The 14,267-nt window shown below is 34.7% G+C and overlaps 1 protein-coding gene and 1 long non-coding RNA gene across 3 annotated transcripts; one reads left to right on the plus strand and one right to left on the minus strand.

Moving 5' to 3' along the window:
- Positions 1–1,464: 1,464 nt before the first annotated feature.
- LOC108662959 (uncharacterized) lies at positions 1,465–3,575 on the plus strand. Its single transcript, XR_001928853.2, has 3 exons — positions 1,465–1,848; positions 1,963–2,049; positions 3,298–3,575. It is a non-coding gene; the product is annotated as an uncharacterized LOC108662959 (long non-coding RNA).
- A 1,711-nt stretch (positions 3,576–5,286) lies between these two features.
- On the minus strand, positions 5,287–13,516 carry LOC18593743 (putative disease resistance protein At1g15890). 2 transcript variants are annotated; one of them, XM_018124956.2, is made up of 10 exons: positions 13,320–13,516; positions 12,993–13,045; positions 12,681–12,792; positions 8,868–11,875; positions 8,422–8,542; positions 7,729–8,223; positions 7,523–7,640; positions 7,062–7,218; positions 6,773–6,907; positions 5,287–5,971 (listed from the first exon to the last, which is right to left on the minus strand). In XM_018124956.2, exon 4 carries the CDS (start codon positions 11,861–11,863, stop codon positions 8,942–8,944), a length of 2,922 nt encoding a protein of 973 aa, XP_017980445.2. In that variant the 5' UTR covers positions 11,864–11,875; positions 12,681–12,792; positions 12,993–13,045; positions 13,320–13,516; the 3' UTR covers positions 5,287–5,971; positions 6,773–6,907; positions 7,062–7,218; positions 7,523–7,640; positions 7,729–8,223; positions 8,422–8,542; positions 8,868–8,941. The 2 variants fall into 2 exon arrangements, with proteins under 2 accessions (XP_017980445.2, XP_017980449.2); XM_018124960.2 differs by having other exon boundaries at positions 12,993–13,124.
- Between the last annotated feature and the right edge of the window lie 751 nt (positions 13,517–14,267).

Genomic DNA, 14,267 nt, shown 5'->3' on the forward strand with positions numbered 1-14,267 from the left:
ATAGACAAGGTGTTGTTATAGGAAAGTTCATGCAATTGAAATATATAAAGTGTGAAGCAATGAGCAGCCATTTTTAATTATTGATTAAGTTGCTGCAATTCTGAAATTCGTGATTATGATGAGATGTAAATTTAATGAAGTTATTATAACCCAAGATTAATTTAATCAGCTATCAATGTCAAAAAGCTTCACTTTCCTAGCACATAAACCGTTAACAGCCATTTTTAAATCTTGCTTGCAGTGTGTACTGATCATATATATCAGATGATAGAGTTCGGCAGGAAATCAATCGAATGATTGGGCTAAAGCCAAGATCTTCCATGCAGATAAGAATAAATGTATTTGATTGAGAGAAACTGAACATGCCTACTCCATAAAAACAATGAATCAAAATATTATTATGCCTGTAAATATTTTTATGGTACATATATGACATTAAAGGCAAAAGAACTTGACATGGGACAGGCAACAAGATCTTGGATAACATCATCAATGATTACATTGGAGCCTTCTATTAAGTTTATGTAGAAAATACAAATAAGTAATGGCTTATCATGCATTTTTATTTTTGTTATGATATGAGCATTAAATGACTCTTCCTCAATGAAACAGCTAAAAGAGTGCAGGACAAAAGAAATCAAAACAATTTACAACTGATGAAGTTTCAGTGCAGTCATCTTGTTAATGTCTCTGTGAGACAAATATACCGCAAGTAGGCACTTGCAGGGTGCTATGCTTAAATTGGGACTAAACCTGGAACACCCCGTATCCTCGTTTAATCGTCAATAAGACCTATCAATAAGATAAAGGGACAATTAATGTAAATTTAAGTGTCGAAGAACGACCACAGATGAAAAAAATATTTTAAAATAAAATATTATTAATTACGGGAATTAGTCTGAAAGATGGGCACATGTCTAATTTAAGTGGGAGAGAATTTATATGTAAACTTTATTATTTTGAGAAAATAAAATAATTAAATTATGAGATAAAAAAATATATAATAATAGTAAGAATATATTTTTAAGTAATGAATTGGGTAGTAAGGGCCGGCCATTTGAGTAACAAAAGGCGTTGGGAGTGAAATTAGAGTGATGATGAAGACAAATGTTGAAAAGGCCGGTCAACTAAGTAAAAAGGAAAGTCAAGCAAATTTATTAGTGTGAAGTGATTGAACAAGCAATGGAAGACATAAAAGAGTGGGGGCCGGCCATTTCAAAAGAGAAAAGAAAGAATAGAATAATTAAAAAAAGAAACAAAGATGAAAAGAGAGAAGATCAGAATGGATGTCAGCTGCCATGTGACTTATTAAGAGTCAAAGTAATATTAAAATAATAAAAAAATTATCTCTTTTTATGATGAAAGATGGTACGGGCCGGCAAGGAGTAAAAAGAAAAAGAAAGATTGAATGAAAGGAGGGAGATAAGGACAAAAAGTTGTCATGTCCGTTCTTTTCTCCCTTCCACGTGAAAGTCATTTCTTTTTCTTCCTTCCTAACCAGCAGCATATGGAGAGAAATAAAAAGGGAGAGAAGGTCGGCCAAAAACGAGAGAAGCAGAGAAAGAAAGGAGGAAGGAAAAAGAGAGAAAGAGAGAGCTGGGAAAGAGAAATTTTGTGTTGCCACTTAGAGGAGTCAAAAGAGGAGAGTTTTGCTGCAAATTTTAAGGGAAAAGAAAGCTGAGTTGCTGTTGGATTTTGAGGAAAGAAAAGAGGGAAAGCTGAGTATTGGGGTGCTGCCGGCGGTGAGAGAAAGAGAGGAAGAAAGTGCAACCGATTGGTGCGTGAAAGGAGGGAGAAGAAAGGAAGAGAAAAATGAGTTGAAGAGAGAGGAAGAAACGGGAAAGAAAGGTAAGAAAATAATAAAAATATATATAATAATGATGCTAGAATAAAATAAGATATATTAATTAAGTGGGTTTTAATATTTAGGAGAAATTAATAAATGGTGTACTGTGGTGAAAGGTTGAAGGAAATAACGAACTACTAGTAAGAAGGAGTAGCTCGATACGTCTTTGAATTAATAACGACGTAACATCCCGTTATTGTGAGGTGAGCAGGAGATGTCAATTTTAAAATTTTCGTAAATATATATATCTATACGTATAACTTATTTTAAGCGCGAAAATTGTGGATAGCATGTGCTGGTAGTAATTTTAGAAAATTGTGGTTGCAAATTATGTTTAGAAATCGGTTTGAATATATATATGTATAAATTATATGTAAAGTGTTTAGAAAAATGGGAAACAAGTCATTTGTACTATTTTACATCAAAATCTGTGCCTTATATTTGTACAGTGTGCATTCATGGTTATATTGCTTATTCACCATGCGAATTATTATTTTAAAATTCATGCATAAATATATTTTGAGAAAATGATAGATTTTATCATATCCTATGTTGAATACTTTGAAAATAATTTTAAGATGAGATTTCAAAGACATAAAGCGATTCTAAAATGATTTTTACATTGAGAGATTTGAGAGTAGGTCGGATGTCACATCGGTTAAGTGTGACCCTCGTGCACGAGTGAGCTCTAGCTAGAGAACCATTGGGTCGTCGACGGGCGGTTAGGCGTGATTGGGGCCATGGCCTGTGATATATGTATGCGTGGCTAGGCCACTAGATGATTACGCGGTTGCGACCGCTTGATTCTCCGATGTCGGCCAACATCGTGAGATTGCCATGGCACATGGGAATCTTGTGGAAGCGATGCTCCCGGATGTTATTACGTGGTAGCGAGACCACGGGTTTATTTTCATTCCCTACTCGAGAGTGGCATCTCTGGGTTTTCAAACTCATATTTCTTTGCATGATGAAAACGGAATTTAACGGTTTTTTTGCAGCTCTCCTTATTTTTACGGTGAAATGAATTTTAACTCCTCGGGTGTGAGGTGATTTGTGATTTACGTATGAGTTTGACTAACATTCGATTTCATGGGAATTTGCCGAATATACTGATTTGATTTGAGTAAAATGTCAATTGATCTTGACGATGAAATTTTCTTTATGTAAAATTGTTTTAATTCAATATTTCAAATGATTGACTTGAACAACGCTATTGATCTGTTTTGTAGCAAAAAATTTTATCTACCAATTGAAGTGTTTACAATGCCTAAGAAATCTTCGGTTTTTCATATAAGGCACAAACTCCCGTTTGAAATAAATTGTTTTTTGTAATCCTGCATTTTTATATTCAACTGATCTGCTATTTGCTTGTTTCCCATCTACGCCCTACTCACGGAGCCGATGATCATTGAGTCTGTGAGACTCACACCTCTCTTTTCCTTCTTTTGCAGACAAGGATCAACCTAACGAATAATCATCAGCGAGTTCGACCCACCGCAAATAGGTAAAGACATCTCATAGCCTTTTATTTTGAGTCACTCCGTTGTTAGAGATTGAGTTGTAGTACTTCGATTTTACTATGTAAACAAATATTAGTTTTGATAAAAACATAAATTTTAGATTCTTGAACTCAATGTATTTAATTGTGATATCATGACTTAAAGCCAAAATTTAATGGCTATGCTTCTTGTAAAATTTTAAGTTATAAAAATATATATGGTTCAAACATTAATATGAATTAGTAAAGGTGTACAATGAGTTATGGAGAAATTTCTTTTAGACTTGTTCGGGATTTGGCGGGATCTCCCGGAGGTCTCGGACGCCGGTAGCGACTAAGGAGGGGTCGTTACAAGACCACCGGTATCAAAGCCTAAGGTACAAAACATACTGGTCAATAGCATATAATAATAATGACTTGGAGATGAAAGAGTCAAGTATACAGTTCATCAATTATTGAGCATCTAGTACTGACAGAGTCATTTCATTTGTTGAAGAAGATACATGCTTGTCTGATGAAGAACCTTCTTCATGAAGTGGTTTTTTCAGCAATAAAAAAAATAGGTTGTATGGGTGTGGCAATTTAGTTTCACTTCCCAACATCAAAATCACAGATGACATACTTGGCCTATCCTCAAGATGCTGTTGTACACTTAAAAGACTAATACGGATGCATTGAATCACTTCTGATAGATTGCTAGACTCTTCTAAGCATTCTTCAACAAGTTCTGAAGGGTGCCTTATTTCCATAATCTTCATGCCTGCAACAAATTGAAACCCTTTTAGGTTTTATCAGTCCAAGATAAGCAACTAAAATTTGATTATAATCCCTGCTTAAAGAGCAGGGTTCAAATCCCCCTTCCCCCAAGTCCAAAAAAAAAAAAAAATCTCTTGAAACTGACATGTTCAACAAGGTAGGCGCTCTGAGTCGGATGGTAAAGGCCTCTATCTTTCTTCCCACTTAATATCTCCAGCAGTAATATACCAGAGCTAAAGACAGTTGATTTTGCTGAAAATAGTCCATCAATAGCATATTCTGGTGCCATATAACCACTGCAGAACATCATTTAAAGCAATAAATATATGAGGATTTGTAGACATTATGAAATAAAGTGACACATACTAAGTTCCAACCACTCTTTTAGCATTCCCTTCAGTTTGGTCTCCTCCAAAAGTTCTAGCCGAGCCAAAATCTGAAAATTTTGGATTCATCTCACTATCAAGCAGAACGTTACTAGCTTTAAGATCTCTAAATAATCCTCAATCCTGAATCTTGATGAAGATAGAGTAGTCCCCTAGCATTGTCGCAGATAATTTCCAAAATCTTGGACCAATTCAGTCCTTTACTTCTTGTTTGATCTGGCAATTGGTATGTATTCTCTTCATGTCAGTCCAAGATCATTTTTGATTTTTGGAAGCAGCAAACTGCCCCATGTGTAAAATGTATGAAATATTTATGATAAGAGAAGCAATAAACCAAACAAAATTGAAAGGTTTTCAATGATTCAGACCACAAATGAATGAGTGAAGGCTTTTGTTAAGCATGTACTCATAAACCAGCAGTCTTTACTCTCTGTGAATGCACCACCCAAGAAGCCTTACAAGATTCTAATGTTGAAGTTTGGCAATCAATTTTACTTCATTTTTAAACTCTTTCAATCTCGTCCAGAACTCTTTGAAAGCCTCTTCACAACAATTTCTTGTCCATTTGCTAGTGTCCCCTGGAAAACTACATTTTAGATTGAGCTTCAATAATAAAGATAAATTCTCTGTACTTAAGGTAACTTCAATTATATGATGCAACTTTTACCTTATAAACAGTTCCAAAACCACCTTCGCTTTGCTTGATGTCCACAGAAAAGCTATCAGTAGCACGAGCTATGGTAGGAGGCTCAAATATTGGAAGCTCCATGTTTTCATCTTGGCCTTGATTTTCTTGATCATTTTCCTTATTGTCTTTTGTTTCTCTGAAACAGTAGCCAAAATGGGCTTGGCATTCACCATAAAATATGATAGATTCTTATGCATTTTGATTAAGCTAGATAATTGGACAAAAAGCTGATGTGGTCTTTGAGATCACACAAGACCATGCATCTCCAGTCATTTGCTTCATTAAAAACTCTATTTTCACATTGATAAGCATTGAAGAAACTGCATGTTGATTTGCTAGCATCACTATTAACAAAGTAATTTTTAACAAAGGAACAAAATGAGCATTCTTGTGAAGGATATATCAAAGTTACATTTCAACTTTCTGGGGCTTCTGTAAATGTAATAACTGAAAATAAACAGCCCTGAAAGCACAGGACAGTAGTGTTCTAATCACTGCAGCAAGCTCCATCCTGAGCTTATCTTTCAATTCTGTATGACGGAATTTGATAAAGAAAAGCATATATGAACAAAAAAAAGTAATGAAAACAAGAGAAAATGTACACTCATACTTGATTTTGAAGCAGACACTCTAACATATAGATCCTGCCCTACTGATTGAAACTGTCTGTAATCAATCAAATTATCAAACCAAAAGGCGCAACCACAACCTCTTCCTCCATTATCTGAACTAGTATATGCTTGGCTTTCTACATTCCATGTGAAGTCTTGTATCATCAGTTTGGTTCAAAACAAGTCCTGTGATCAATGATTTCTATTTGAGACATTTTGTATGGTTGAAATATAAAATAGAAATACCAGGTTGATAGATCATGCATTCATTTATAGGATGATGTGATTGACTGACTCTTCATCAATGAACTATACACAAAGTGCAGTAGAAAACAAGTCACAAACATTTAGATTTATGATAACTTGTCAATATGGGGGGCTAAATTTCTTTGATAAAAATTCGAAGTTTATTTCATGATGTCCTGGCTTAGCTAGGCATCTTTCTAAATGCTCAAAAAGAGTTTTATAGCTAATGGACAGATTAGTGATCTGAAGAGGTAGTAATCTTGTTTTTAATCTTTAGCTAAGGCCTTTTGGCTAGCTGCTCACTCACTTTCAGGGAAGTGCTTCTAAACATTTATGAGAAATAGGGAATGCTCTGTTTGTAATTGCAGGGTAAAGACAAATTTTTAATTAGTGGCTTGTCATAACCAGTAATATCTCCCCAATACCTATGTTAAGACCAATGTTATACACGAAATGGGTTTACATAGAAATTGAGTTTCAAAGAAGCCATAGCTGGTACTGTTATAAAGTTTGGACTGAGAAGGAGAAAGTTTTATGCATCATTTTATGGATGAATGAAGTAAGAAGATTCAGTACATAAAAAGGCATTCAATTGGGGATTTTGCTGTCATACATAAAATAACAATTATTTTCTTTTTTATAAAAAGAAGAGCAATTATATACCAAATGAGAGAGAGATAAATGAATAAAAATAACAACAGAATGTTTGCAATTTTAACAAGGAGCAAGAGGGGACTGTACCATTGAGGGTCGTGGAGCGACATTTAATCGTACAACTCTTCTCCATCTCATTCTATTAAAAATTGAGAAAGGGAGAAAGGACATCCTTAGCATCAGGCTGATCCCATTCCATTGATTCCCACCATTCCCACGGGACTGCAATGATATTTTTTAGAAAAGGCGGAGGAGATGGTTGCCCATTTTCAAGAAAGGGAAGACTACTGGAAAACTACATTTGTGAATAAGCTTCGATAGTAAAAATAAATTCTAAGCGGTTAAGGTAACTTCGATAATATGATGCAACATTTACCTTACAAACAGGTCCAAAACCACCTTCTCCTAGATTGTTGTCCATAGAAAAGCTATCAGCAGCACGAGCTATGGTAGCAAGCTCAAATATTGGAAGCTCCACGTCTTTATCCTGGTCTTGATTTTCTTGATCATTTTCCTTATTGTCTTCTGTTTCTCTAAAACAGTAGTCAAAATAGGCTTGGCATTTAGCATAAAATATGCATTTTGATTGAGCTGATGTTGTTTTTGAGATCACACAAAATGAAGTATCCCCAGCCATTTGTTTCATTAAAAATTCTTTTTTTTTCACACCAAGAAGGATTGAAGACTACTTTTCTTTGAAATGAACCAGCAAAGAATCTATTTAACTCTTTTGAAGAAACTGTGGGTGGATTCGCTAGTGTCAGTTTAACAAAGTAATTTTTCTTTGTTTATCTAGAAAAAAAATGAGCATATTTGTGAAAGATACATCAAAGTTACCTATCAACTTTCTGCAGCTTCTGTGAATGTAATAACTGACAGTAAACAGCCACAAAAGCATAGCATAGTGGTGTTGCAATCATTGTAGCAAGCTTCAGCCTAGGCTTATCTTTCAATTCTGTATGACGAAATTTGATAAAAAAAAGCATACATGAAAAAAAAAAACAAAAAAAGCAGCGAAAACAAGAGAAAATGTAGACTCATACCTGATTTTGAAGCAGACACCCTAACACATAGATCCTGCCCTTTTGATTGAAATTGTCTGCAATCAATTAGATGATAAAACCAAGGGACCCAACCACTACCTCTTCCTCTGTTATCTGAACTAGAGTATGCCATATAGGAATAGTTCTGTAGATACTTAGCCCTGCATCCCTTGAGACTCATAGTTTTAGTCACCCAAGAATGTGTAGCATTTGGCATTTTCAAATCTTTTAAATCTGATAAATCCATCTCTGCTTTGGCAGTTGAATGGCTTATTGTGCTTACACCCTAGGGACCAGTCTGATGAGTTCTATCTTTCAGGGAATTCAGGCTTAAACATCAGCTTTCAGGGAATTAAGGCTTGAATCCTTCAAAAAGTGGGAGCTGAGTACCATCACAATTCCCTTTTGAAACACAAAGGCCATATCTGTCAAAGTAGTCTCTTGGAGCAAATGAGAAAAGCATCCAAGCTTGCTTTCTGCATTTCATGTGTAGTCCTGTGATCAATGATTTCTATTTGAGACACTTATGATGGTTGACATAAAAAATAGAAATACCAGGTGGGTAGATCATGCGCTGTTTTCATACGATGATGTGATTGATTGACTTTTGATGAATGAAGTATACACAAAGTGCAGCAGAAAACAAATTATAAACATTCTCTTCATTGGACAAACATAACTTCAATGACTTACTTGTATTAAATGATTTCCAATTCATCAACCATTTGAGACTAGTGTGGATGTGCAGGATAGTCCTAAGAATTCATCACCAAGTTCAACAGGGGTGCCTTCCTTCCTCCCATAATCTCCAAGCCTGCAGCAAATTGAAAACCTTTTAGTCATTTTGCTATATCTTTCAACATTTTAATTCATAATAATCAAAGAATTTTTGAAACATGCGAGTGAAAATGAAAATAAAGGAAAGGGGTGGGAAGGTGTAATAGGAGGGGATGTAGGAAATGTGAGATAGCAATTGGCGGAGAAATGCAGATTGAAGGGTGTTGAGTTGGAGAATTTATTTTTATATTAAAAAATAAAAAGTTAAAGACTTAGTTTTATTTTGATATTAAAAAAGAGAAATTATTTAACAAATGAGAAATTAAGAGATAAAAAGAGGACGTGGATGAAAATAAACTCACAGTGTTTGCAGTTCTTAATAAGAAGCAGGAGCCTTACAGCCACATTTAATCAAACACCTCTTCTCCATCTCATTCTATAAGCCAGAATATTGAAGAAAGGGAGAAAGGACATCCTTAGCATCAGGCTGATCCCATTCCACTGATTCCCACCATTCTCTCGGCCATGCTGTGATTTTTTGTAGAGAAGAAGGAGGAGATGGTTTCCCATTTTCAACAAGGGGAAGAGACAAAGGGATCCTCTTTACTTCTGGACATTTGATTATATAAAGATATTGGAGAGAATCTGCAGGAATCATAAGTCCACCACTGCAAATGCTTTTCAATTGTGGTAAGTTTTGCAACCACAGTGAGTGTAATTTGGGAAGAATAAAAGTTGTTCCTTCTCCTTTCTGATCTTCTTCTGATGCTATTATTTCCTCCATTTTTTCACAATGTCGGACTCTAATTGTCTCTAAGTTTTGGAGGCCCTGCAACAGCTCAACTGGAAACAACTTCTTCACCCTCCAACAATAACTCATATGGAATTTTTTAAGAGAAGAGAAGATGGCAGGTGGTGTTGGAGCATGAGAGGTAGATTCAATTTCAACCACTACTCCTATTCCTACTCTCACAACTTCACGCAAGTTTTTCAACAAAAATAGGCGTAACTCCTCAATGTTGTCAAGTGCGTCACAAGACGATAATGACAAGTCAACCACACACTCTATCCCTCTACAGTTCGTAATTTGACATTCCTTCCACTCAGTCACCTTACGAAACAAAGGAATGTTGTTTAAACATTTGAAATCATCGTACTTTTGAATAGTTAAAGTTTGAAGGTCATGTGGGACCACCCTATCATCACACCTCTCTATCTCCGAACCTGTGAATGTAATCTGTTTCTTAATTTTTTTGAAATTTGGGCAACCCCATAAATCAAAACGCCAATCCACCGATGGTCCCCCCACTTGAAAAAAGAAAGATGTAGGGCATTTACCTTGTGTACACTCTGCGTATTTATTAAACTCTTGCACGTTGCGAAATGAACATTGAACCCACTCAAGCTTCCTCAATTGGCCTACTTCTTCTCCCTTTAAAAACGTCTTCTCTATTATTAAGCATTGGAGATGACAGATCCTCGGTAATATTCCTACCGGTAGCTCTTTTAAAGCCGTTGACCCCATAAGAAGATCTCTCAAGTTTTCTAACATCTCTATGCCATGAGGAACCTCTTCAATTCCTGTGCCCAAAAGGTTCAACTTTCTTAGTGCTGTGAGCTCTACTAAGGAAGGCACCTTTTTTAACTCCTCACAACCAGAAAGTATCAATGCATTGAGAGTTTTCAAGTTAGAGATCGAATTGGGCAGATATTCTAAGGAACGATTATCTGAAAGATTTAGAACTTTTAACCCAGACATGTGCTTAAAAAAAGATTCTGAAATCCTTTCTAAGCCACAATGTTCCAAAATCAAAGTTGATAAATGAGGCCATCTAGGTGATATGTGAGGAGGAATTTCTAATTTAAAAGTTTCCATCAAGGAAACTTTCTCAACACTCACTGTCCATTCTTGCTCACTTGGGAATTCTTTCAATGGCATACCTGCTTTTCCCATGAACTGATGACCTGCAATATACAACGCCATGTCCCTCAAAACATCATGCATCTTAACTCCATCATCATGAATAAGAAATGTAGCCCTCTCTAATAGGCAATTACTTTCAAGCTTATTTAAAATGCTATAACCTCTATGATGCATTGCTTCTTTGGTCTGTAAGCCATCAAGGAGTCCCTCATCTATCCAATTTTCAATTAATTCCACTTTTCTAATTATATAATCTTCAGGATATAGGGAGCAATATAAGAAACAATTTTGGATTTTTGGATCTCTCAAATGGTCATAACTGAACTTCAAAGGCTCATATACTTCGATATCCAATTCTTTCACACTTTCCACACGCTCTTCTAATTCAATTAGTGCATTCTTCCACTCACAAAAATCATCTACCTCTTTCATGCTACCGGCTATTGTCACAATACTAAGTGGTAAACCGCCACATTTCTCAACAATTTTGTCGACAATGTCCTTTAAATTTTGATCTTGTACAACTCTACGCCCCACGTGATCTAAGAATAAGTTCATGGACTCATTCTTTGGAAGCAGTTGCACTTTGACCACCTCACAACCCATAGACTTACAGACCTCAATCGATCTGCTAGTGAGTACAACTTTCCTTCCCATACCTAATGTTGGTTCAAGGATTCCCAAATCTAATAGAGAAAATCGTTTCCAAACATCATCTAAGATCAACACATATCTCTTTTCCTCCAAAATATCCTTTAATTTTGCAGCTCGTTGCAATACATCCGTTGGAAGAGCTTGTTTCAAAGAATTTGCAATATCTTCTTGCAATTTGAAAATATTCAATTCTTTTGATACGGTGACCCATATCACTTGATCAAACAGATTATCCTTCAACAATTGATTATTGATATGCTTCATAATGGTAGTTTTCCCTATGCCACCCATTCCACATACTCCAATCATTCTAACCTTATCACCCATCAAATACTTCCAAATTTGTTCTTTTACATCGATTTCACCTTCTAGATTTGGTGTTAGTAATGTCACCCCAGTGGCTGGAGGCCCATCAACTGCCACACCATCAGGGAAACTACCTTGTTGGTAAATTTTGTTTACCTTTTCAATATTTTCGCAAACAAAACTTCCTAGATGACCACGTGACAAGAATGAAACAGAACGGAACTCCTCTTCGATGGTTTTCACTTCATTGCCTACATTTTCTACATCTTTGAGCCAGTTCGCCACTTCTTTCTTCATCTTTTTCCCACAACGTTCCTCTGCTTCCATTTTTAATTCAAGGTCTCGCTTTCGAGAATTTAGACTATTTACATTTCCTCGAAGCTCATTCATATAATCTTCAAGTTTCCGATGATGATTTATGTATGGACCCCCAAAGCTCCTTATCACTTCAACAAATGACAATATCCAATCCATATTATAAGCTCACTGCAATTTAAAAACCCAACGTATGTTAAGATTCTTGCTTCACTTGTTATGTTTGAGTATAACAAAGATAAAATTGTTAATGAAGCTTTGTTTCAATGGTAAGGAAGATGTGTAAGTTCGATATTACTTTTATGCTAGTTATTTATTTATTTATTTTATTGATAATTTGTTCATTATTTTTTACACTGAACGTAATCATTTGTTTTATTATGACTGTAATTTGTACTTGTTCATGTAATATAAAAAAAAATATATATAAAAAAGCATTTTTGTTTTTAACTAAAATTCTGAATTTCTGGTGTTTGATTAATTAGTAATGAGTTGTTTAATTACTATATTTCTTAAATTCTGTTTTAGAATATCGGGTGAAGCATCTGTAATACTTTTATAAACCATTACCAAATGTTTTATTCCTTCTACCTTATTTTTTATATTTTCCTTCAAAATTTCCTTAATATTCCACTTTCAAGCAAAACTAAGTAAATATAAACCATAAATAATTAATAAATGATTTATTTTTCTTTCTCCCCTGTTGATAACTATCAAAAATTCTTGGATATTAATTACATCATCAATAAAAGGAGGGATAAAGAAGAAACACTAATTTTCAATAAAGATAAACATCAAAGGCACTAAAGAATATTAATTAATATTTTTTTGAACAGTTCTAAAAAATTTCAATTATGGATTAATATAATCTAAATATAAGTAAGGAAGTTTGTGAAAACAACAATATATCCCACAAAGACATTAAGAAATAATTGCAGGAATAAATTGTGAGAGTAATGACCTTCAGGATATATACCTGGCTTGTTCTTCAAATTATTCGGAAAGATGAAACCCAAAGGTCAGTTAAATGATCCACAAACCTCCTTGTCTCTTTGTTAAGCACAACCTTCTTAGGCAGAAGAAAGAAGCTGGCATAAAATTAACAAGGAAAATTAGTAGTGTTAATAAAAGTGAAAATCTAATGTGGTATAGTCTTCAGAGTTATTTGCCTAAATAAGAAAATAGAGGACACAAAACAAAGAACCAAAATAATTAAGTGGAAGGAAAGATGATGAATTTAAGATTCCAGAAAACATGAACCCAAATCTATATTAAACAGTTTAATTACCTGGTCAAGTGAGGTAGATGAGGTGGTACTTGTATCCTTAGAGGGTCTTAAGTCTGTGAAAGCAGGAAACTAAGATCTCTGTTAAATTTGTGAAGAAAACAGCAACAAGCAGATCTCCTCCCAAACTATTATCTATGAGAAGAAAATGAATAATGAAGCACATGAATTATTGAAAAGTGGACAAGGTAAATATTTATGTGGAAACTAAAATAAATGCCCAACTTGTGTTGGAAGGTATGGTAAGATGAATTTATGTCATAAGTTAAGATTCTGATTAATTACTGCTACCAAAGATAAACATAAATCACACAAATATAAACAGTTTACCTGGTTCACGGAGACAGTGAACTGATTCTTCTGTCGTTAGAAGGTCTTTGTTAAATTTGAGAAGCAAGCACACTCAGGAAATATAGCAGCAATAAGCAGATGATCTCCGTGAGAAGAGAATCGATGAATTGTGAAGCTAAAAGAATTAAGAGCTGGCAAGTCAATGCAAAGTCGTCGCACAAATTGTACATTCACTTTCCTTGAAGTTGTTTCACAGTAATGCAAATGTAAATTCACTTTCCTTGAAATTGTTTCACGGTAATGCAAATGTGAATAGAAGAAAAACTGACAAAGTAGGACTGAATTATGGGGCCACTTGTCCTACTTTCCACTCCTTCATTATTGTCCTTCTTGTCTTCTGTTTGGCAATAATGCAAGTATGAATTTAACAGATGCCCTGGATTAAGAAACTTATAACTTTAATAGAAGTTTATAATTTAAGAAGTGAATTAGTCTAACCAAAAAACTGAACAATTATTTTTTTGTTGCTGATAACAAAGGTTTGATTATACACAGAATGTAATAAGTTATGATCTCCTAAATTTAGTCCATCTTATAAGTGCTTGAATTCATATATACTAATGTCCTCAGTCTTGAATTCTTTTCTTATTGCTGATAACAATGGTTTACTTATGTTCAGAATGAAATAGGTTATGATCTCTTAAATGGAGTCCATTTTATAAGGAGACAGGAAAGAAAGAGCCCTGTGTTTGATGGCAGTGAGGCAACCAGATTGATTTTCCACTAATTAGCCACATCAGATTACTATGTATAGCCACTAAGTCAAGTGAAGCAACGATCTCCTATCAAGAAAATAACAAACAGCACATCTCCTGGCAAATTAACTCCTCTATAATGACAAGAGAATGAATTAATAATTTAAAAGTGGGCAAGTCAATGCAAGTCATGATGTTGGTTTCGGGGTCACTTCCCTTAAAGCTGCTTTAA

Source organism: Theobroma cacao, chromosome 7 (genome assembly GCF_053813885.1).
Source record: "Theobroma cacao isolate CCN51 chromosome 7, ASM5381388v1, whole genome shotgun sequence".
In the NCBI taxonomy this organism is placed as follows: Eukaryota; Viridiplantae; Streptophyta; class Magnoliopsida; order Malvales; family Malvaceae; genus Theobroma; species Theobroma cacao.

What these genes read in the sequence shown, in the direction of transcription:
- LOC18593743 (XM_018124956.2), bottom strand. Translation starts at nt 11,863, where the DNA reads ATGGATTGGATATTGTCATTTGTTGAAGTGATAAGGAGCTTTGGGGGT.